Source organism: Aulonocara stuartgranti (assembly GCF_965226115.1).
Source record: "Aulonocara stuartgranti genome assembly, chromosome: 18".
In the NCBI taxonomy this organism is placed as follows: Eukaryota; Metazoa; Chordata; class Actinopteri; order Cichliformes; family Cichlidae; genus Aulonocara; species Aulonocara stuartgranti.
Genome location: NC_138954.1, coordinates 10,431,384 through 10,455,503, shown reverse-complemented (window position 1 = coordinate 10,455,503; position 24,120 = coordinate 10,431,384). Strand labels below are relative to the sequence as shown.

Here is a 24,120-nt window from a genome sequence, read left to right as displayed (position 1 = left end):
CCACTCTTTAATTGTGTCACTCTTAAACTGCATGTTGTTTCTCCTTAAAGTGTCAATAAGCCATAAATTAGGAAATGTTGCAGAGTGAGAGGCACACTAAAAATGTACAGGATAGTGTTGCATTTTGACGAGAGAGCGCTTGCTGCTCACACACCCCGACTAGTTGACTGGATTGAAAACATGGCTGCGGCCGAGCGTGCAGCAAATTTACGGAAGTGAGGTATGTGTAATTCTTAAGCTACAAAAGCTGTTTAGAAGTGTGCCTCCAGTTCGTTGCTTGTGGTGGAGCAAACGACAGAACCTGAATTTATTAGCCCACTCAAAATGTGTGTGACCGCCATTGCTGGCAGTACACAAATACATCGGCAAAGTTATGCGCGGAACAATCAGCTAGCTCGCCGAGCTAATGCCAGGTTGCTGCGGCTAGCCTCGGCTGCTAGCTGGTTACCAAGTGCTTGGTTGCTAATCATGCTACTTCTCAGTGCTGGACATATAAACCTCGGCGAAAACGTGTTAGCGGCGATTTCTTCCATCTACGTGCTGTCTTATTTGTGGCTTTAACGCCCCTGTCCGATGTCGCGCTAGCTAGCATGTGCTAGGTGTCAGTAATAGAGGGGCTTCATCAGGAATCGCCACGATTCTTCTCTTAACGGGAGAACTAGCACAGGTAACGTTAGCCAACTTGGCTAACTAGTCGAGCACAACAGAAAGAGGGGAAAATGTTCCGTTAGACTGCAGCACACTTGTCCGTTGAGTGTCACAGGGAGCGTGTATAATAATTTATAATTTAATTTTGCTGGTGCCACAGCCTGCGGCTTGGTGTCTCAAGTGTTAATATATATATATATTTTTTTAAATTAACCCCCGAGAGCTAACGGTAAGTTAGTTTTGTATGGTTAGCCCGCTAAACGGCATGCTAGGTCAACTGAGGTCTGCTTGGAAGTTGGAGCATGCTAACGTTTAGCTAATTCGCAATCTCCCTGTGAAATAACTGGGTTGTTTCTGTCCAGACGTGTGGTCGTGAGTTTTAATCGTGAACTTTTTTTTGCTGCAAAAACTAGTCTTCAACTCAGCCGGCTGGCACGTGCTGCTGCTGTTGCTGCGCCCCCGTCCAGTCTCGTCGTCAGTTTAAACAGCATCCTCGTGCCTCCCAACTTCGTGGGCTTGGAGCTCGCGGCAGTTGATTTAGCTGAGATGTAGGGATTTGAGCGATTCTCATCGGAATGTGCACCAGCACCACTTCGCGGATGTTTGGTTGCCAGTAGGCCCAGTGGAAGTGCTGAACTTCAGGTCGGCAGCGGAGACGATGAGCCCAGCAGGACGGTAAAATGGCACAGAGCTCGTTTATTTATCGGAAAACACATGCATCATACCAAACTCTGTTACCCACGTTTAGATTAGCTGGTTTGCTAACAGTTGAGTTTGCTCGTGAGTTGCGTGTTTATTATTAGTGCACAGCTTTGGGAGTTTACAGGCTTGCTATCTTAGTGAAAGCAGTGCTTCTTTATGTGATGGCAAATGAGACATCTGTCAAGACAGTGCAGGCAAAAACACCACGTGTTAACATAACTCTACAACCAAACAAGCGTTTTAGAGAGGGGCAGGAAGTGGGTTGATTTGAGAGTACAGTAACACATGGGTCCTCTAATTACATACAATGTCTTTCACACTCAAAATCTTTGCTTATGCTCTGGATATCTGTGAGTACAAATTGATCTCGGCGTGTCAAGATCGGTGACTGTACATTGCAATATGGTGTTAGTACTGTAAATAACACTGTCACACCTTACTGTGGTAAATTGGCAGCTGTGGGTTTAATGGCTGGTGTGTTTCTAGAAAGATCAGGAGATTAATACATCTTATTTCATGGAGAAGAATACATCACAGTCAAATGTTTATATAGGAAGCAAACATGAATCCCAACCATGTATCCTTGGCTGAGTCTACTCTCTCATATACTAGAGAGAGAAAATGCAAATTAACCAAAACAGTGTCTTCTTGTGGCTCTTAATCTGATATAATGGCTGTAATGCTGGCATGACTTATGAGCAGTTTAGTCACAGATTGGTTTATCACCAAAAAAAAAATCTTTTTTTCAAGTGGGTATAAAAAGGTGGGTATAAAAGCTCGAAGCATCCTATAAAAGAGTTTCCTTTCCCTAGAAAGGTACGGTGGCGGCAGCAGCGTCTGACCAGCCGCAAACACAGACAGGTCTGCTGTCAGCACAGCCACTGATTTTTGTATTAATAAAGTCTAGCCTAATTGAAGCATGGAAGGAAAATTGGAAAAATGGTAACCGTGTAAGTTAATAGACACATCAGCATTGTGGCTATGTCATTAACACATGAGATTCTGACAGATTACTGCATATTCCATTAAATTCTTATGTTAGACATGCAGGAAAGGAAAGTTAAGGAAAGCAGGAAAGTTATAGCCTTATTTTTACAGCTGCAGCCTCTGTGGTGTTTAATTGTTTAAGAGCAAGTACAAAATAAATAACATAAATTCAAAGTAGGCTCATCCTTCTCAGATTTTATTTTAAGGTTAATAAGTACAAGTTGGTGTTCTATATAAGGATTATATAATTAAGACTTATAGAACAATAGAATCATTTAACAGTTGTCGCAATGGGGAAAAAAGCATGACTAAAGTTGATTCTGGTAACTTATATTTCTTATTGATTCTTATCAGGGCTCTTGAAAAACTTAAGACCCTCAGACTATCTTTACCCTGCGGTCTCAGGTTTCTTCCAGGAGTGGTGATCCTATTTTCTGTAGGATTTATTTGTCAGTATGTGGCAATTTTACACACGCTCATTTGTAATCTCCATCAAAAACTGCTTCCAAGCAGGTTTGGTCTGCAGCAAAAGTTAACACAGTGATGTACCCTGGGGAACGACAGACATTTTAAGCTTTAATATTTTTATATATGGCTGAGTAGCTTAATTTATAAAATATTGCAGAATTTATAGATTTCTGTTTTGGGTAGGTGCTAACAAAACCTTTAAAACAAATGTTAGGAGGTATAGGCTCCACCACGGAAGCAAACACTGCCCATTTGCTTCTTGGGGTGTGTGTAGAAGCTGCAGCTCCACCATAATTTACACCTGTGTTATAATGACTGTTTTCATCAACCTTTTTACCGAAAAAAGAAGCACTTGTTGGAATGAACCTTATATAATTTTAACCTTGAAATGTATTTTAGCTTGTGCACAATTCTATTTTCAGTTGCAAATGTGTGAAGGTTCAGCTTCACGACTGCTTCACAGTCATAGCCGCCTTCAGTGTTTTCCTGTGGCACTAACAAGCTCTGCATTCTTTTAATAGCTTCATATGCTTCCTTTAGTATTACACTTTTATATCAGTGAATCCCAATTACAGCAGGGCAATATGACCAAAAATATTTATCACGATATACATTTGAACATTTGCGATAACGATATAACCGACGATATAATTGTCACGAGACAAAATACTTTACAACTCCGCAATTTTATTAGTGCAAATAAAATCATCAATGTATTTTCACTTAAACAAGCAGCTGTTTTTTTTATGTGCATCAAAGTTATATAAAAATGTAACAGTGCAAATGCAAATTCCTGGCTGACAGTTTAACCAAAAGGCATTTCCAGTGGAAACTGGCCGACATATCCTCAGCACAACCGTGTATAACATCCACAAAACTTAAGAAGGTTATAAACACACAATACGGTAATATTATGTTGAAGTACAGCACGTATCACTCCGCGAGGCTCCTGCCTACGATAGCCGTAATGCTCCGACAATCCATCAAGCGGTGTGGCTTCACAGCTTAGCAAAGTCGTACTAAAACATTTTACAAATTTTCGAGCGCCGTGTACATAAAATCGTTTGGAGGTCAGTAAACACAACCAGAATTCAAACATAAGGCACACAGGATTATAAGAGGCACTGCCGATTTTCAGAAAATCAAAGGATTGAATTTAAGTGTGCCATATTTTCCAAAAAACACGGTAATAACGACGGCCCGCTAGCATGCTCTACCAAAAATAGTGCTTTGTTGTGTATCTGACGGACGAAAGCTGAACCAGTTCCACACCAGTGAAGTTGCAGCATTTTTCAAACCAGTTCTGGTTCATCCGTTTTTATTCAACGATCCGCTTTCGCCCTTCTCATTCTGCGTCGCCGCCATGGTTTTTCCGCCATGTGCGTATGAAAACAAAGGCACTGCGCATGCATGTTTTACCCATATTCTATCGCGATATTTCATTTCCTTATTGTTGCCCAACATTATACCGGTATTACCGTGAACGGTATAATATGGCCCAGCCCTACTCCCAATTAGTTTGCCTTGAGACAAATCCAGGTGTGCCTTGGGATTTTGTGTCAACTATATTGTGATGCATGGTTCTTTTCGCACAAAAAAGGAATGATCTAAATCGTAGGTGTCTTGTAGTTGCAGATGCTGAAAATGTGGTATCCAGAATGCTGTCATCTGACAGTATACAACTTAAAAGACAACTGGAAGATAGTACAGATGGTATGAAGGCTTGCCTTTTGGTGTGACTTGGTCATAAAATGTTTGAAAGCCACTGTTTTAGACTACAAGGGGAAAATACTGACATTAAGAAAAAAAAAGATGGACAATCAAATGTTTGCTTCATCCATTTTGCTGTGATGGAAACACTCAAATGGACCAGCAGCTGACTAATCAGATATATTTACTGGCCCTGGGCCATAGAGCCATTGGTTATGTTGAACCCTGCAACATAAACAATCTGTGAATTTCTGTCTCCTATAAATCTATTTATATTTGCTAGTTTTTGCAATTACTGATCTAAACTGTTTTTGTATTTTTTGAGAAAGTGTTTCTGGGCAGACTGTTTTCTCTTATGGAGCAGCACATACCTGGAATACTATACCCACAGAACTGACTAACATACTTTTTATAAATCACTGTTTCCTGGATAATCAAAAATGCTGTCATAATAGGAAGTGGTGTCATTGTAACGGTGACACCGCCTCTGGTTCAGTAGTCATGTTTGTGTTGTTTTCTGTCTGTGCTGTTTTGTAAATGATCTTTAACGTTCGTTTAATATGTTATATGGTAACATCTTTTAACATTCAAATAATTCTTGCTCTTTTCTGTTTGTTTTTGTTTGCTCTCTCTAAATGCAGTTAGCCTGCTGGGTACTGCAGATGAAAATGAAACAAGCCGTCTAAATGTGTCTCATTTGCTCATGTTAATGTCCCTTTTAAATAAAATAAACACACTTTAACTTGCACAGTGTTTATACTTTAGGAAATCACTGTTGTGGCGAGTAGTTTAACGCCTGCTAACTACAGGCTCCACAGCCAAGGAGAGTCATGTCATTGAGGATGTTTAATGTTTGTTACTCTAGAACGCCTTCGTCTGTACCCACTCGGTAACAGCCGGGATGGGAAAATACGCAAGTCACCTGATTTTATAACATTCCAGTCATTGCACTTCTGCTAGGCATGTCTGACTGTAGTTTGAACCTGATGTTGGGCAGGCTAGTCAGATTTACAATGTAATGACGACTTTAATTTAATAACTGTGGAATCTGGTACCTGAATGCAACATTGAACTTAATATTAACTATTAAGATAGGCCCTGTGAGTTAAGCCAGGAACGTGTTAATTATTAGGAAGGTGGAAGTGTGATCAAATGTTTTATAAAGTTATTCAGCCCAGCTGTAGCACTAATTATTTTTGATGTAGTGATTAGCTTTCCTAGTTTTTGGGAGCAGGTCAGATGAGCCGGCTTAATTAGTTTTGTCGTGTTGAGTCAAAGGGTGAGCGCTCTGTCTGAAAAAAACCTGCTCCTCCTGCTCCCCGTTTTCTGCTTTTCTTTCTCTTTTATTTTATGCATGGACAAATCACATTAGTTTTCTCAGCTGGGCTCTTTAGCAGAGTGTGAGTAATATGTGCATGTGGTAGTGTTCATTTCAGGTGACTATTGTTAGCTCCCTGAAGGAGTATTATCAAAATGTATTTGTAGCCGGAGTAGCCTCTGTGGCTTTGATGGTGCTGTGTTAGCACAGTGTGGGAAAAGGGAGGGACTGTCCGAGTATGGGAGACAAGGAGCTTTTAAATCAGTTTTGACGGAGGTCGGCTCACAGTTTGATGTACTGGGAATTAATGTAAATGAGCACCTCGTCCATGGCGCTAATTGATGCGATTTGTCCCCAAGATATATGGCTACTACTGTTTCCCATCATCTATAAAAGGACATCCAGTGAGATCATACCTTGCTGAATGTCACTTTAATATGACCTCTAACATGTTGTTTTTATTGTCCTTGTGGTTAGATTTATTAGTTGGACCATGATGCAGAGGATGTGTCAGCAGCAAGTCTCCTAACTGGAGCAGGAACTTTACAATCTCCCTTTCATTAGCTGCATTTTTCTGTGGGCAATTATAACTTGATTATTAATACTTTGTACTTAGAGTAAGGTATTTATGTATTTGGTTTGGGGTTTTTTTGAAGTTGTTGATTGTGGAGTTAATTGACTTATTTTGTTTTAATAACTTTGTAAGACAACATAATCTAGTGTAAACTGTTTTTGTAATTACAATTTGAAAGCTCCTTCGTTGTTGTTTTTTTTCAATGCTTCCATGACTTTTGTTAGATATATGAGAGAGAAATTGTATTAATTTGTTTCCATGATCTTTATGCAATATGCTTCATAAAAAAAATGCTGAGAGAAACAAGAACTAGCTGTCTATATGTGTGAATTTATTAGAGATGCAGTGATCCAGTTTTTTGTATTACTGATTTAATAGCGATGCTTTGGGTCTCTGCTGATATCAGTGTTAAATTAAAACGATGGCCTGCCTGAGGAAGAGGCTGGGAATCATTCTTTATGTTTAATATAACATCAGGCTCGACTAAACCATTATTTTCCTAACTCCCTAATAGTGGCACTAGTTTCTCCTTTTCCCTCATGTTGCAATCACCTGTGAAAAAACAGTGGTTGGAGACTGCAGCATGACTAAAATTATTGCAGCTGTGTGCAATGAACTTCTGATCTTGCTGCCGTGGAATTGCTTCAAAGATGATGATGACGTCTGCAACCACTCACAGTTGATTGCAGTCTTCGAAGCAACTTTACTCAATCAAAATGATGATAAAAGAGCAACAAGTCTGCTATAAATTTGCGAATCAATTGGGTCAAGTTAGCATTTACATGAAATCTGTTTGAGACAATACAACAGTTCACTGTGATAAATTGGTGAAAATGGCAAATCCGTTGCCATCTATATACAGAGAAATTCACATTAAAAATCATTCAGAATCTCATAGATTTAAAACACGTTAATAAATACCTCTACAAATTGTGACATAGTTGCTGTGTGATGGCAATTTAACTACAAAATGATATCGGTGATTGGCAGTCTTGCTTTTATATAGGGATACTATCAGACTACAAACAGTTAAGTTTTGCCCATCAGTGCAGACTGACTCAGGCTGATTGCAATGTGTTGGGAATCTGTCTGTATTCATGAACTGTATGACAGTCTGCTAGGGTCCATGTGAAATTTGGTAATTTACATTATAATGCACAAACTATCCATGTGCACCAGGTGGTGAACTTGGAAGAAGGATTACAGGAATGAATACTTGGCTGTCGGGTCTCCAGTTTTCCGTGTCTGCACTTTAGTCTGTTTGAGAGTGATTCCAGTCAGTGAGAGTCAGACGACAATTTGTTTGGAGATAGGTTACCTTTGTAATCGACTTGCAGCCATAAGGGATTGCCTAGAGGTTGAGGTTCAGTCTCTGGGTGACCAGTTGGTTGCCGCAGCTACTTGCAATCCGACAGCAAACAGATTTTTTTTTCATTGCAGTCACCAGATAATCAGGGGCTGAATGTTAGATTAAAAAAACCCACTTTTACGTAGAAAAAGTGCTTGTACAAATGTGCGTAATTGGGTGTATAAGCGCTTTGAGTGCTCAAGTAGAGTAGAAAAGCACTGTATAAGAACCAGCTCATTTACCATTTAGTTGCAGATGAGTTGCTATTGTATTTTCAATATAGTGCGGGTCAGCCATCACCCACACAAATGGATCACATCAGAGAGAGGTGAAGAGAAATATTAAGATGATTTGAGACTTTTTCTTGTATATGGAGAAAAAAATATGGGTAGACTTTAGGAAGACACTTTGCCTGATGTGTAATATTACATGTGTAATAACTAGCTACTGACGGTACTATGAACTATGTATTCGTGGTACTGCTTTTCAGTGGTTTAGGTCTTACCTGGTTGAGAGAACGTTTTGTGCAAGTCCTTTGGATTTCAGATCATCCTCAGCTTTAGTTTCATGTGGGGTACCACAGGGATTAATACTTTGACCTCTGCTTTTCTCCCTATATCTCATCCCCCCTTTACTCTATTTTTAAAAGGCACAAAATGGCTTTCCATTTATATGCAGATGATGGTTTATATGTAGAATTTTTGTTCCCAGAGAATTTTAATTTTTGTATGTTGTGATAAGTTTTGGAAGGATAGCAGCCTGTTGGCACACCTGTTATGAAGAGATAAATGGCCTGCAGTGTATGATGACAAAACAGTGTCTGCAGTGTTATCTCTGTTGAATTGGATGTGAGAATTATAGTGTCAGAAATCAGTCAACCTTTAAACTACATTTATTTTACTTGTGACAAAAAACAGAAATGCCTGCAAGGAGGAAATACATATTCCCTTGCTGTAACAGACATACACAATCTGTGTGATGGATTTTTTTTTTTTTAAACGCCTTGTTTCTGTGCTTGTGGTCTTTTCATATCTTAAAATGCTTGCTGAGCTGTAGTCACATACAAATGAGCCTCAAAGCTGTGCCATTTGAGGCGTGTGTACAGACTGATTGATCATTTAGGCACAAAGGAACATCTGACATGATTGTTTCCTTGTGCGAGTGTAAGATCTCCCCCCCTTTTTTGAATTTATTCCCTGTGTACTGACCTGGTATAAGACATCTAGATTTGCCTATGGACAGAAGGTGTTGCTTAGCTACAATGACAGAATAAATCAATACCCCTCTGGTGTGAGCAATGACCCGAGTGGTATTTAACAAAGGCCTTCTGGTACATGCTTCTGTTTGAAACACTACAGGGTACTGTTCATGCATTCATTTTTAGCATGCAAGTCCAGTGAAACCAGTCAAACTGAAAACTGTGATGTTAATGCAACAGTGAGCTGCATATGTTTATAGCTTTCAGTTGTTAGATTGACATTTAAGTGCAAGTTTCTCCATGTGTATCTTGCAGGTGCCCGCATTTGGCTGCAGAGGAGAGAGCACCAAGATGAGGAGACTGTAGGCACTCGCCATAGTATGGCCGCATCCCGTTCCTCGCGCGTCACAAGGTCATCAGTGGGGCTCAATGGATTGGATGAGAACTTTTGTGGTCGAACCCTCAGGAACCGCAGCATCGCCCAGCCAGAGGAGACCTCAGTGTCTCCACTGCCAAGGGCCCGTTCGCCCAAGAAGAAGCAGGACAACAAGCAGGACACCAAGCAGGAATCGAAGCATGACGCCAAGCAGGAGTCGAAGCAGGACAACAAGCAGGACACCAAGCTGGAATCGAAGCATGACGCCAAGCAGGAGTCGAAGCAGGACAACAAGCAGGACACCAAGCCGGAGTCGAAGCATGACGCCAAGCAGGAGTCGAAGCAGGACAACAAGCAGGACACCAAGCTGGAATCGAAGCATGACGCCAAGCAGGAGTCGAAGCAGGACAACAAACAGGACACCAAGCCGGAGTCGAAGCAGGACAACAAACAGGACACAAAGCCGGAGTCGAAGCAGGACGTCACACAGGACGTCAAGCTGGAGTCGAAGCAGGACAATAAACAGGACACCAAGCCGGAGTCGAAGCAGGACGTCACACAGGATGTCAAGCCGGAGTCGAAGCAGGTTCCCAGACAGGATACCAAGCCGGAGTCAAAGCAGGTCGCCAAACAGGACGTCAAGCCAGAGTCGAAGCAGGTCACCAAACAGGACGTCAAGCCGGAATCAAAAAACGAGACAAAACAGGAGTCAAACCAAGACATTAAGCAGGAGTCAAAGCAGGATGCTAAACAGGAGACAAAGCATGATGAGACACCGGACACTTATTCGCAGGATGGCCAACAACAGGCCTTGTTGCAGGGAAATGTAACTCACTCTGATGCTTCTCTGGTAGAGGCCGATCAATGGACCAGTTCCAGGAAGCGAGGCCAGTCATGTTTAGAAAAAGACATTAGCCCTGAAAAGTCAGAGAACTGTGATGGAGGGAACGGGGCGCGGGATGCCTCTCCTCAAATTAAAAGGGCCAAGCGATGCTCTCGCTCTGGAGAGTCTCAGGGACAGGAGAAGGACCCTGAGCTTGTGAAACCCGAAAGTCCTGACTCAGTCCCAGAGCTTAGCAAGGACAACAGTTGTGAGGAATTACCCAGCCAGAACTTTGCTAACACAGTTCCTGCCTCACCTATCCTCAGTAAACAGGAAGGTGGGCTCACAGGGGACGATGCAGAGGATGGTCATGTGGAGTGTGATGGGGCCTCTCAGTTCCCAAATGCCCACAAAGCTTCTAATGGACTCCGAGAAAATAACACAGAGGAATCAAACACGCTTGGTGAAAAGTCTAGTTCAAATCCTACCCCTGATACTAATTTCTCATCCCTGCTCAACGGCAGTCAGACAGGGACTCCCTCATCCCCTGATCCCGCTGTGCCTTGTAGAAACTCTGTCCCTGGGCATATGGAGGTTTCTGGCTCAGGAGAATTGCCATCCTCATCTGCACCAATATCTGAGGGTGTTCTGGATGATTCTGTCCCTGAGTTGATAGTGGCCAAGGAGCAGGAAGTGGAGGAGATGGAGGTTGACGTAGTAGGTGACTCGTTCTGTCTGGCTCATGAGGAGCAGGTGATGGATAGCGAGAGCGACACAAATGGACGGCTGCTGACACCAGTGCAGGAATCTGTTGCCTCCACCTCCTTCTCCACCACTAATATGAACAGTAGTCCAATCCACAACAACAACAGCAACTCAGGAGAAACCACATCCCCACTAACAACACCCCCTTCCCCCACAGAGCCAGAGTGCAACCCTTCTATTTCCAGCACATCCACCTCTTTCACAGAGCTCTATGAACACAGATACACTCGGCGGACTTCACCCAGAAGGGCTGTGTCCAGTGGAAAAGCTTGCTCCTCCAAGCCCAGCTCTCCTCCCAGAGACAATGGTCCCTTGAGGGAAGAGGGGGAGGTGGTGGTTGGGCTGGAGGAGGAGGACTGCCCTATGATGGAAGAGCCAGCTCCCTCAGACTCTATTGGCCACTCCAATGAGGAGCCGGTGTCTGGGGATCCTGGGGACAGGGCAGGTGGTGAGGATGGTGGATTTATAGAGGGGAAAGAGGCCGAACACAGCAAGGAGTTGACACAAAGCCAGGCTGTGGAGGAGGAGGAGGAGGAGGAGGAGGAAGAGGAGCCAGACGTGTATTACTTCGAGTCGGACCACTTGGCTCTTAAACACAACAAAGAGTATGTGGGAGCTCCCCTGTGGATTGTGCTCTCTTAATCTGTTGTTGATGTAGCTCTTGCAAATGTTTATCAATATATTTTTGATCAACCAGCGATGCATTTGAAGTACTGAGGGTTTTTCTTTTCCAAGATTATTCTAATGTTTTTAATGCTTCAGCATTTTAAAGTTTATATACAAATAATATGAAAACTGTTTTTGGATTTTGACTCTTTAAAGTGAAGTGACCCTATGACCTTTCCTTATTGAAAACCTCTAACCCCCTGGCTTGTTACATTTGAGGTCTGAATAGGTAAAAATTTCACTATTTAGTTTTTTTTTTAAAAAAGGCAAAGATTTGACAAGTAGAGCAATATTTTTCTTCCTTTTCTGTTAATGATTTCAATAACCCTTCGTTTCTCCTTCAAGGATGAATAATTAACCTTTGCCTGGCTAGGGTAACTTGTACTTGTGTTATCACATAGGAAAAGGATCCAGTCAGAACATGTAACTGAACCCTATACCCTATAATTAACAGTCAGAAAAAGAGCAGGGTGGTTACTATATATCTTAAATTACAAATATGCTTTGTAGTCATCAAAAAACAAACAAACAAAAAAATAAATAAAGAACAGTTAGGTAAAAAGGCTAAACGAATAAAAATGGTCCCGATTAGAGCAGGGCGATATGACCAAAAATATTTATCACAATATACATTTGAAAATTTGCGATAACGATATAACTGGCGATATAATTGACACTAGACAAAATACTTTACAACTCCACAACTTTGATGGGGTTTTTTGCACTAATAATGTATTTTCACTTAAACAAGCAGCTGTTTTTTATGTGCATTAAAGTTATATAAAAACGTAACAGTGCAAATGCAAATTCCTGGCTGACAGTTTAACCAAAAGGCATTTCCAGTGGAAACTGGCCGACATGTCCTCAGCATAACCATGTATAATATCCACAAAACTTAAAAAGAGGTTATACACACACAATACGGTAATATTATGTTGAAGCACAGTACGTATCACTCCGCGAGGCTCCTCCCTACGACAGCCGTAGTGCTCCGACAATCCATCAAGCGGTGCAGGTTCGTAGCTTAGCAAAGTCGTACTGAAACATTTGACAGATTTTCGAGCGCCGTGTACATAAAATCGTTTCAAGGTCAGTAAACACAAACAGAATTCATACATAAAGCACATGGGATTATAAGGGGCACTGTCGATTTTCAGAAAAATCAAAGGATTGATTTTAAGTGTGCCATATTTTCCAAAAAACACGGTAATAACGACGGCCCGCTAGCATGCTCTACCAAAAATAGTGCTTTGTTGTGTATCTGACGGACGAAAGCTGAACCAGTTCCACACCAGTGAAGTTGCAGCATTTTTACAAACCAATTCTGGTTCATCCGTTTCATTTAACGATCCGCTTTCGCCCTTCTCATTCTGCGTCGCCGCCATGGTTTTTCCGCCATGTGCGTCTGAAAACAAAGGCACTGCGCATGCATGTTTTACTCGTATTCTATTGCGATATTTCATTTCCTTATTGTTGCCCAACATTATACCGGTATTACCATGAACTGTATGATATGGCCCAGCCCTAGTCCCGATTCTCAGCAGTATTCACAATGTAGGCCCTGTTCAACTATAGGGGAGCTTGTTCAAGTCTGTATGAAATATATAAGAATATAGCAGGGCAGTGTATCTCACCTATTTCTGGCTTGAGGTTTTTATCACTCTTACACAAGATATGTACAAAATACATATAAACATTGTATAGATAAGCCTTCAAAAGTAGATCTTGTACTGCAGTAATGTATGGAAACACCAAAGAGGAGCCTCTGAGTGCAAAAGGGCCAAACATAGTCAGTGACAAACAGCTCAGAAATTGTACTATAGTGCAATAAAGATGAATACACCCACAGAAGTCTGTGTGAAGATCCTGGTTGCATCACACGTTAGAATGGAGAGTTTAAAACAAACAAACAATACATTGTAAATATAATGAAAAGAAAACATTGAACAGTCTTTTTGGAAAGCAGATTACAAGTCTGCTTTCAAGCTTACAAGCTGAATTACTGTTGAAGCTCGTGGGTTTTTACACCGCCAACTCGCAGACAGAATGCTTAAATATGTCCACCAGTAATTGCGGGAACGTCTAACTATAGCTCCCGCCTTATTGTTTAGGTTTCCCATGTTTCAGCAGTTAATTTCCACCTTCAATCTGGGACTGTTATTGTGTGAATTAACTGCCACTTGTCACTCTTCCAAAGCCCGAGGAGATTGTAAAATTACTATGCTGATTGCTTCTTGTCATCTCTTCTCTCGGTACGTTGAGCTGTTTCTTAGAGAAAGGATTTCTCAGTGTTGATCTTTGTTTGTGGTTTTCTTTTTTTTTTTTTGTTATTTGTCCTGAAAGATGAGATGTTTATGTTGGTGGACATGTCCCATGCCGCGCTCAGTCAGGCTCTGCTAACTGCGCTGTGGCAGGTCGTCTGATTTGCTGTACATCTTCACAGGAGGAGGGGTAGAGGAGGACTTTGAGACATAATCTGCTGGGGTTCTTTTGTCTTTGAACACTTAATATCCGTAAATGTTTCATATTCGGATAGTGGCTTAGAATAAGATTTCACTGCTCTTGTGTTGCCTGATAATTTGATCAAGTTTCGGTGCCATGCCAAGGTTTGGTTGTGCTGAGTAAGGAGAATTTCAAAGCCTCCGATCAATGCAGCCAGGAGTCATTTTTAGGAAGGCATGACGAGGCACTTTGGAGTTGCTGAACGTGGAGAATTGGCACAAATTTGATTCATACATCTTATATTTGCACCAGTTTTGTGGATTTTGACGAATGTCTCTGTCCTAAACATATTAAGTAGATCCCTGTTCTCAATTATCAGACATTAACATTGCACTAATATTGTACAGGCCAGCTTTTCTTTGGCAGTGATGTTTGTCAGTGGACCTCGGGCCCAGTAGGTGGCAATGGAACACCAGACTTGTCTCTGGACACTCTCCAAGTGTCCAGAGTGGTGAGAAGAAGAGCCAAGTCTCCCTCAAAATGGATCTTCTCACTGCTTTCTTTTGCAGATTTTTTTTTCCTTTTTTTTAATACATTGAATCACAGTCGCTTAGTATCACAGAAAGTAGTTTTGATGCCACTAATGCATAGACAGACTGAATTTTCATCGATGCATAGATCAAGTGGATGCTGTACAAGCCAAGAAGCCCAACACAACTTTAAACAAAGCTGACTTCTGTCGTAGAAATTGTGTCCTGTGCATTGATTTTCATTCATGTTGTGTTAGTAGAGATTGATCCACTCTGCTCCACTGAGCACCTGCATTACTTTATAGCTGTGTAGGATGCTGTCAATTCCTGGGGCTCTGCTCGCACCGTAAGGACTCTGAGTCACTAGCACAATTAGTCATTGACAGCTCAGTTTGCAGTTCTCCCATTGCCCCAGAGAGTGTGAGAGGAAAGGTCACTCAAGGCTCCTGAAGTGCTTCAAAACCCAAATGTTTGTCATGCACAGGTTTTGATATCTGGTCTGAAATCTGAGAGATGTGCAGTTAGAGTCCCTAATGGGCTTCATTAGATCAGTAACTCTACACTTGTTAGGCTTTTACTATAGCATCTGGTTTAAGAAGATGCATAGTCTCCAGCCACTGTGGTGATAATCACATAGATGGAGTCAGTAATACCGTTTATATTTTCTTTGCAGAATAGGTTGGAACTTTTTGAAAATGGGTCATGTTTTGTGCAACTGTTTAGGTTCTCAGCAACATTGTTGAATTATGCATGGTGTGTGGTCTAAAAGTTTGATGCACTGCAGCATTGCAAGTGTCAGGTTAAATAATGTAAGCAGTGTCTTCCTTCTACTCTTGCCTAACCTTGCTCCCCACTGTGTCAGTTATCAGAGACTGCTGCAGACTATTGGAGTTCTCGAGGCTCAGCGCACGCAGGCCATCCTGGACCTTGAAACATTGGCGCGTCATCAGAGAGAGGCGCTTGCCGATCCCATCAGCTTTGTGGAACAGCTGCAAAAACGGGTAACAATGCCTTTGGTGCAGCTAAGTGCTGTGCACAAAGCCTGGAAGTGCACAGCAGAAAAGTAGCAGATTCAAGTGTATAAAGCATTCCCAGTAGAGTTTTTTTTTTTTTGGGGGGGGGGGGACTATAGTGGATGTCTTTTCCTCTCCTGTTGTGATGTGCTTTAGTAAAACTAGGCTAAAGATTCAACTTGACTTTGGCCCTTGATTTGTGCGATCCTCAGGTGAATCTAGGCTTGCCGTGTCCTCAGCATGTTGTCCAGCTTCCTGACATTGCCTGGGAGCAGTACACCTCAGGCCTCGGGGATTTTGAAAGAGAATTCTGCGACAAGAAACGGAAAACCAGGCGGCTAAAGTTGATCTTTGACAAAGGCACGTGTGAATGACTTGAGCTGTTAATAGATTGATTATCAAGTGTATGTGCATTTTTTTTCCTTTCTTGTTGTCAAAGGAAACATCTGTTCTCCCTATCCAGGTTTGCCTCTTCGACCAAAAAGTCCCGTTGAGCCCAAGAAGGAAGGTGAATCCTCCACAATGTACTCCCCTCTACCCACAAGTGACGCGCCCGAGAACGGCAGGCAAACGCAGGTACACCTCAGTGTCCTTACTAAAAGATTCTGCACAACACTCACAAGGTGCTGCCATCACAGCTGCAGTTATCTCCCAGTATATCATTAGTGCAGGTTCTGTGACATCAGTTTCTAAGAGCCGGAGCTGGTGAGTCACTGATCTCCTGCAGGTCACCCTACAAATCGTCACGTTATTTTACACCTCCTCCAACCTCATATTCTTACTTCTTGGCAGAGTTAAACATGCAGCGCATGTGAGCACAAAGGATGGTATCTATGGAAACATGAGGAGCACACCTCTCCCCCACTCCTCTGATTAAGTCTTATTCTTAGCCTCTGTTTTGTGTGTGCGTGTTTGTGTTTTCCCACATGGTATCGGCAGCAAGGTTTCACTTTTAATTGATTGCTGGGATTAGACGTGGCAAAGCACTTAGCACTAAGAAAACAACTCCTTGATTATTTCTGTTGCTCTCCCTGTTTATTTTGTGCAGACACATTAGCATTTTCTCAGACTACACTCTCTGAATCCTAACAGGATTTTGTTTGTCACTCAAAAGAGTTGGTGTTTTTCTGCATCCTCCCAATGACACATCTCAAGTCACATCTGACAGCCAGGCTTTCTCTGTCAAACTGACTGACTCAGCGTGCCAGGCAGTTCATATGTAAAGAGCTCTTCAAATGGTGGTGTGCCCATTATTTTTTGTCTTGTGTCAGTCTTCTAACATGGCTGCCACTTTTGTGCTTTGACAGATGATCAGGGGGAGGATTTGTCATCCAAATAAACCCGACACATTTAACCAGCTGTGGACTGTGGAAGAACAGGTAGGTAGCAAGAGTGTAAGAGCTCATATGTTCTGTAGCACGCTGCAACAATTTGTCATAAGAGTGGTTTAGATTGTTATAGGTTGATCGTCATAAAACTGGATGTTTGCAAGTAAAATAGAAATCAAACATAATTCAGAAAATAAATACTTAAGACCTGTTTAAAACTGGTACAGCGCTATTAATACGTCTTAATTTATGCACTTTATGTCGCCAAGTGCTTGCTCAAAGGGGATTATTTGATTGTTGGGGCTTTCTCTGTATTATTGTAGGACTTCATCATAAAATATAAAGCACCCTCAGGTGTCTGCTGTTGTGATTTGGCACTATGTAAATAAAATAGAATTGAATAGATTTAATTTAGATTTACCATGATTAGGTGATCAGTTCTATGTATTTTTCATTTATCCCCTCTAATGAAAAACGCCCCACCAAATAAACAAAACATGATTTTTGTCAACACCTGTTAGATTTATTAAAAACATTAAAGAATGAAGCAATAATTTTAACCTGATGTTTTGTGTGTTTTGATAGAGAAAACTGGAGCAGCTTCTTGTTAAATTCCCACCTGAGGAAGTCGAATCCAGAAGATGGCAGAAGATTGCTGATGAGTTGGGCAATCGAACAGCAAAACAGGTGACGAAGAAAATGAGGATCAACTTCAATTAAGTTACATTTTATAGCAGCTTAGTTTAGAATATTTGTAGATGTATGCACCAAAAGATTTGATCTCATAGAAGCTCAAAAAAGCATCTTTCCTTTTATTTTTATTGTCCTGTTGTGACTTTGAAATTGCAAAAAACAAACTGTTAAATCGAAAAAGTGTACGCTTGTCAGTGGTAAAAGGCAGGCTGACTTGTATGTTAACTGCACCCCCTACAAGTACCTGGAGAGTGAGTGTGTGTGTGTGTGTGTGTGTGTGTGTGTGTGTGTGTGTGTGTGTGTGTGAGAGAGAGAGAGAGAGAGCTCCTATGCTTCAAGCAGCTGCTCCTCAGTTGGAAATGATTAACAGAACCATCTCCCTTTTAAAACCTTCCAGGTTGCCAGTAGGGTTCAAAAGTACTTCATCAAACTGACAAAAGCTGGTATCCCTGTGCCTGGAAGAACACCCAACCTGTGCATGTACACTAAAAAGGTAACTCAATTACTACACCCCCCCTCTCATAGCCATACTGAATAAGTAATCTCATTGAAAGTAATGGTTTTGCCTTTGAATATTAAAGTTTATGCTGGGTAACTAATTCATTGTTGTCATATCAGCTTTCAGTTAAATGGTATTTTAATGATAAGAATGGGAGTTTGTGTGGCGCTCGCTGGAGACTGGATTAAACTCTGTGCCTGCTGGCAAAGATATGAACAGGGTGATAAAACGTGATGTTGAAAACGAAGCTTTTTATTGCTCTCAAGTGGACAAATAATGCAATGTCATCCATTTCGTGTTTGCCTCAAACATCTCTTCTGTGCTGCAGTCCCTCTGTACTTTTCAGCCACCGTATGCTGATATCACTGTAGATGTGCTGACAGTATCAACTAAGATTGTCTTCATTTTTTTTTTGCCATTTAGTAAAGCTTTTCTTTGTCTTGTGTTACAGCTGTTGTTTTCCATTTAAATTGGACATTATGATTACATTTGATTATATCTGGTTTTGAATGAACTACCACACCAAGACTATAACCACCAGGGGTGCGTTTTATAATAGTATAATGCTAATTTCATTCATATTGCACAACCCTGTAGTTTAGAGACAACAAACATACTTAATTTGTTAACTGCTTGTTATATTTGCCTTGTTTACGCTCTTCTAACGAACCCTATTTATTCTCCAGGCATCCAGCAAGCGGCAGCATCACCTTAACAAACACCTGTACCGGCCGTCCACCTTCCTGACCTCCTACGAGCCTCCAGTCTACATGGATGAAGACGATGAACGCTCAGCATATTACAACAGTGTGCAGGACCCTTCGGCTGATGATTCGGTCAGTCTTTTGTCTTTCAGTGTGTTTTCTTCTTTCAAAGGTGTATTGTCTTTCTTTCTTTCTTGTGACATCATGTTTTCACTGATTCTTCCCATTTTATTTGTCACTTTACTGCATAATGAACCTCATGACTCCTCCTCTTTTCTGTCTGTTTACAGTCTTACCCTCTTCCTTCTCATGTAAGCAGTGACCTGTAGGATAAAGACTGCTAAAAGCATGTGTTACGGGCTTTTGGGAATTTGTTTCTATACCTGAATAGTTCATTTAAAGCGGTTTTAAATAAAATTACTGCACCTGTGTTCCTCTTCTGCTCTCGTGCGTATGCTTTTTTAGAGACTGTTCTTTTTAGCTCCACTTTAGCACATTTGGGTGAAGGGAAGCATTTAACTCTTGATTTTTACTCTAATCACGGCTGCTTGTTCTGTTTAAAAATGCCTAAATCAGAGCAGGGGACCTGACCAGACTTTCCTTTCGTTCTGTTTGAACTGCGCGACTCCTGGTGCTCGCCATTATCCAGGAGCTGACATTTCTTTCTCTTGCCTTTGATGGCAGTAACCTTTTAGTGAAACCAGGTCGCTGCAGCCTGCTGAGTACACAGGCTACCGTCTCCATCAGCGCATTAACGAAACCTCTGACACCGCCGGTATGGAGTAAAGTCAAAAAGGTGTTGCCAGCGTGGGTCACAGTAATTTCTCGCTTCACCAGCTTGTCTTTTATTTTGGTCGCATTTGCAGGAAGATTGAAAGTCTGCTGAGGGAAAGTGCGTCGGCAGCCTAACTGGACTCACAAAGCTGTTCCTTGTCAAAACATAGAAGTGTGATGCTTTTGTTGTAAAATAAAACGCTGCATTTTGTTTGCTTTATTCTTTTCTTCATACAAATAGCTGGAGGTAGCTGTGTCTTTGTAAAGGACACCATGTTTTTCACTCTTGTTCTTTAGGCTGAAAGACAGTATGTACTCTCTTATTGATACGTTGCTTGTGTCCAGCTAAAATTAGACTGATCGCTGCGGGCTGTAAATAAGTCTGCAGGGTAAAAAGCATCTAGATTAGATCCTTGGAGTTGTTGAGGAAATATTATGTACGTGGTTTTCCTGATGACTGTCAAACAACATCCTGTTTGTCTGAACAGGATGAAGAGAGTGTACCTGTGGAGCTGAGAAGTTTGCCAGAATACAAAGAGCTTTTACAGCTGAAACGTCTGAAAAAACAGAAGCTCCAGGAGATCCAGGAGGATAAGACTGAGATCCGGCACATAGGCTATAAGGTAAAGACTGCGCCGTGATGACATTAAGATCAGGAATCTGCATATACATGTTCCCTCAAAATGTTATGCATTTAAGTCGCACCCTGAGGGGGAAATAAATTCAAGTTGGCGGCAGAGGAAATATTTATTTTTTAATGTGTTATCATAAGACGATAAATAAACTGTAACAACTATATTTTAACAGGTCCCAATAGAACTACTGGAGGCTGTGAAATATTGGAAGTAGTTCTGCCTAAAGCTTTAAAATGAACTTAAGAAATGTGCACATTTTAATGGCATTGTTGAATAATAATTCTTTTAATTACTCCAAGGCCTTCAGAAACAAGTTTGTAGTGTAGAGAAGGTGTTAATATGTTCATACTTTTGTGGGAGTGTGTTCTGTGGACGATGAATATGTTTGTGTTTGTTTTGTGCAGTGTGACGTCTGTGGTATGGAGCCCATCCTGGGTGTGCGGTGGCACTGTCAGGACTGTCCGCCTGACAACTCTGTTGACTTCTGCTCCAACTGCTCCGACTGGTCAGCTCTACTTCCTTTATTACCAAACAGTCATACACAGTGCTGGTCGCTTTGCACCATGATGAAAATATTGCTGACATTTTAACACATTTAACATGGTGGAAATGAAAACACAGGATGTTTTGCATTTGTTTGTGGTATGCCATTCACTAAATAACATTCATCCCCCCACTAAAAGCTAGTTTAAACTGAACCCCATTTTTGTTTCATTTTTTAAGGTTTTCCACAGAACATTTTTAGGTTCCTGCAGTCATCATTGACTTTGCATGTTTTTCTTTTTGTACACTACAAGTTAATCTCACAGTACAACACGTGATTTACCTGTCTGATGGCGTGTAGTTACCATAGATGGTAGATGGAACGCAAGATGGCTGTAGTTCGTGGGTCTAAAAAAGAAAGACAGTACTGAAGTGCCTTAAACGTGCATTTCTTTAAATAGCTACTGCCACAGTGGCAGTGTAGTTATAAAAAGGCTTCCAGTTCTATATAAATCTATGGGGAAACAGCCCTCAGTGAAAATTTTCCAGTGTGAGACCCAATATGTCAAAGTAAATGTACTTGCTGGAAAATTGCTTATATGTGGTTCTTACAGTATCATTTCCTTATCTTCCAGCTTGTTCAAGACTGAGACCCACAAGCCTAACCACCACCTGGAGCCAGTGTACCAGGCAGAAACCTTCCTGGACCGGGACTACTGCCTGCCGCAGAGCACAGGTTACAACTACCTGGACCCCAATTACTTCCCAGCCAACAGATGACAGGGTCCCAGGCACCCCTAGCTTCAGGCTCTCTCCACATATCCCACAGGCCACTCTGTGCATGGCTCCATCCTTCAAGTCCAAGATAACCGCTTAACCCGCCGCCAGGCAGGAAGGCCATTAGGCAGGCAGACAGCCGGGGTCCTCAGAGCAGACCAGTGCTGCTGGTGGGGGGGCTGTTGGTAACTGACCTCCCTGACTTGAGCAAAGGGTGGCCATGACGGTTCCTCAATAAATATTTCAAAAAGGAAAAAATAAAGAAAAGGGGGGGGGGGGAAGCCCTGCTCAACCTCAGCCAGGTTATTCAACGGATCCGTGATTTGAAAACGATACACTATTTTTTAAAAACAAACAAAAAAAGAAAATAGAAGGCACACGACATTCCCGAGCTCCGTGACTCCAGCAGGGCTATCCTGTATCCCCGTTTCTCCCCCCCATCGCCCTCCAGTTACCTCCCTGTGCTGCTTCAAAACTGGAGGATTGATGATCAGTCTGGTGAAGCGCCACCTAATGGTGATGGGTGGCCAACCAGCACGTCATAGTGGACTGTGAAGTCATCAACTGAGATACACATAGGTGGTTTTATGCGTGTATGTGGTCTCTGTGTTATGCAAGAGTGAAAATGTTCTAGCTAGGTATCCGTAGATTGAGTATTTATGAGCCGCGGTGTCCTCAGCAGACGTCTGGGGTGCTGCAGGTGAAGTTCAGCAGACACCGTGGTTGAAGCCAGTGTTTTTTGTTTTGTTTTTGTTTTCATTTGTTTTCTTCTTTTTTTCCCCAGGCTGCAGATCCACATTTTGTTCTGCAGACAAATCTGTATGTGTTAAAACGGATCGAGCTCCCATGTTTCAGCATGGAGCCATCACGACCACTGTCACACAAACGCTGCTCTCTACACCCCCTTCACCTCTCAAACACACACAGATAACAAACTTTCATCTGTTTCCCTTTCCTTTGCTCTCTCCACTAAAACATGTCTAACAAGAAGCACTACAGCACGGAGAGCAAACATTTCCGAAGGCAGGCGTGTGAACGGAAAATACACAACAAACACCTGTTTTCTTCTTTTTCCGCCCCCAGTGTGTACCGTTGTTGATCATGTTGAGTGTACAAGTGTATGGTGAAAAGTAGCCAGCGCTAGATGCTGTGTGCCATTTTTAAGAGAAAAAAAAAAAGAGGCTGTTGTTTTGGCGTGGGGGAGGGACCTTTAACCTGGCCACAACTTCTCCCTTCCTGCGTGGCTCCGTTGACCCACACTGTCCTACTTTATTGATCCAGTCATCATGGCTCTAGATCTTTAATTTTGCAGTCCACCTTAAAGGTCCATTTAAAAGATTGTATTTTTATTAATCTATTTAAAAAAAGATAAATAATTGAGGTAGTGGTTGGTGCACCACAGTGGAGCAACCCACACAATTTTATACACATAGATTTTGTTGTGCTTGAGTAGACACCATTTTGTATGGTTTTTGTCTCTTTCCCTCACCCCCTTTGCCCTGCTTCAATATCTGTGTATAACAGTCTGTTCTTATGTAAAAAAATAAAATAATAATGTTAAAAAATGCTAGGAGAACCGTGGAAATAAAAGTATGTGAAAATAAGTTTTTCTATATCCGTGCTTCCTCTGTTATCAGCCATCAAAGTCACCCTGAGTTTGGCTCAGCAGGATTAATCTGTGTTTTTCTCAGTTTTATATCAAACCCTGAACCCTGGCAAACTGGTAGCAAATTCTTCACATCATTTTTAGGAACTAAGTAATTGATTTTGACTCTGCTAGAATAGCTTTAGTTGATTCACGGTTCAGTCCTCACACACCCTTAAACCCAGCTTTCTTCTGAAACGGCTGTTTTGAACACCGGGTGGGTGTGGCTTCTGTGCTTGGGATCACACAGAACCAAGAGTAGATGAACTAGCCTGAATCCTGAGCGTTTTGATAAATCAAAGGGACCCTTAGGAGGGCTTGAATTTTAGCTGGCTTATAAAGTGGTGAGTACAGTTCTAACAAATGAGGAAAAGAAGTTATGAGTAAAAATATGGATGGATAGATAATCACCCAAGAAGGAAAAAAGCGCAATAAAAGCTCAAAATGATGTGTATTAAAATTCTAGATTATAACTGTCACATTAAGTGGGGTTGGATGCAATTTTAATATTGGCCATAATGAGGCAGTCCTGTCATTGATGCTGAGTAATTGAGTCTCTCCCAGAACCTGAATGAAAATGTTAACTGTAAAATATTTTTTATTGCTGTCAATTAAATCTTAAGTGCTTCTTGGTGAAGCTTTTTCTCGTGCAAGTGTTCTATAGACTTTCTTCTGCAATTTCACTGTGGTATGAAACACAGGAAATGTCCTTTTGCAGAATAAAGCCATGCTGGTGACCTTTCACTGGGAGAGAAGCACTTTGTGTGACAGCTAATTTTCTGCCTCTTTCCACCTGCTGGAACCAACAGTGCTGATATTTTGTTCTTCCTGACCCAAGTTTGTCAGGAAGATGTGAAAGTGCTTCTTTTTTTCCTCCCCTCTCGTCATACTTCTTACATGTCCAAATGATCTTTCTGTGTATTTTAACTGAAACGCTAAACTCTTAAACCAGGGGTGTAAAACATAAGGCCCGAGGGGCGTAAAAATCTTTGGAAAATAAGGCAGGGTGCATAT

General features: G+C 41.6%; 1 protein-coding gene across 5 annotated transcripts; it reads left to right on the top strand.

Moving 5' to 3' along the window:
* The first annotated feature begins 39 nt into the window (after positions 1-39).
* zzz3 (zinc finger, ZZ-type containing 3) lies at positions 40-23,065 on the top strand. 5 transcript variants are annotated; one of them, XM_082512335.1, is made up of 13 exons: positions 700-877; positions 1,062-1,323; positions 9,269-11,522; positions 15,418-15,556; positions 15,781-15,928; positions 16,032-16,144; positions 16,876-16,947; positions 17,482-17,583; positions 17,987-18,082; positions 18,775-18,924; positions 20,055-20,189; positions 20,606-20,706; positions 21,320-23,065. In XM_082512335.1, exons 3-13 carry the CDS (start codon positions 9,334-9,336, stop codon positions 21,462-21,464), a joined length of 3,390 nt encoding a protein of 1,129 aa, XP_082368461.1. In that variant the 5' UTR covers positions 700-877; positions 1,062-1,323; positions 9,269-9,333; the 3' UTR covers positions 21,465-23,065. The 5 variants fall into 5 exon arrangements, with proteins under 5 accessions (XP_082368459.1, XP_082368462.1, XP_082368461.1 ...); XM_082512333.1 differs by lacking the exons at positions 700-877; positions 1,062-1,323 and adding an exon at positions 40-220; XM_082512336.1 differs by lacking the exons at positions 700-877; positions 1,062-1,323 and adding an exon at positions 275-667.
* The last annotated feature ends 1,055 nt before the right edge of the window (positions 23,066-24,120 follow it).

What these genes read in the sequence shown, in the direction of transcription:
- zzz3 (XM_082512333.1), top strand. Translation starts at nt 9,334, where the DNA reads ATGGCCGCATCCCGTTCCTCGCGCGTCACAAGGTCATCAGTGGGGCTC. An exon ending in TGGAACAGCTGCAAAAACGG is followed by an intron (nt 15,557 to 15,780) that starts GTAACAATGCCT and finishes TGCGATCCTCAG; the next exon opens with GTGAATCTAGGCTTGCCGTG. An exon ending in ACCCTTCGGCTGATGATTCG is followed by an intron (nt 18,925 to 20,054) that starts GTCAGTCTTTTG and finishes TTGTCTGAACAG; the next exon opens with GATGAAGAGAGTGTACCTGT.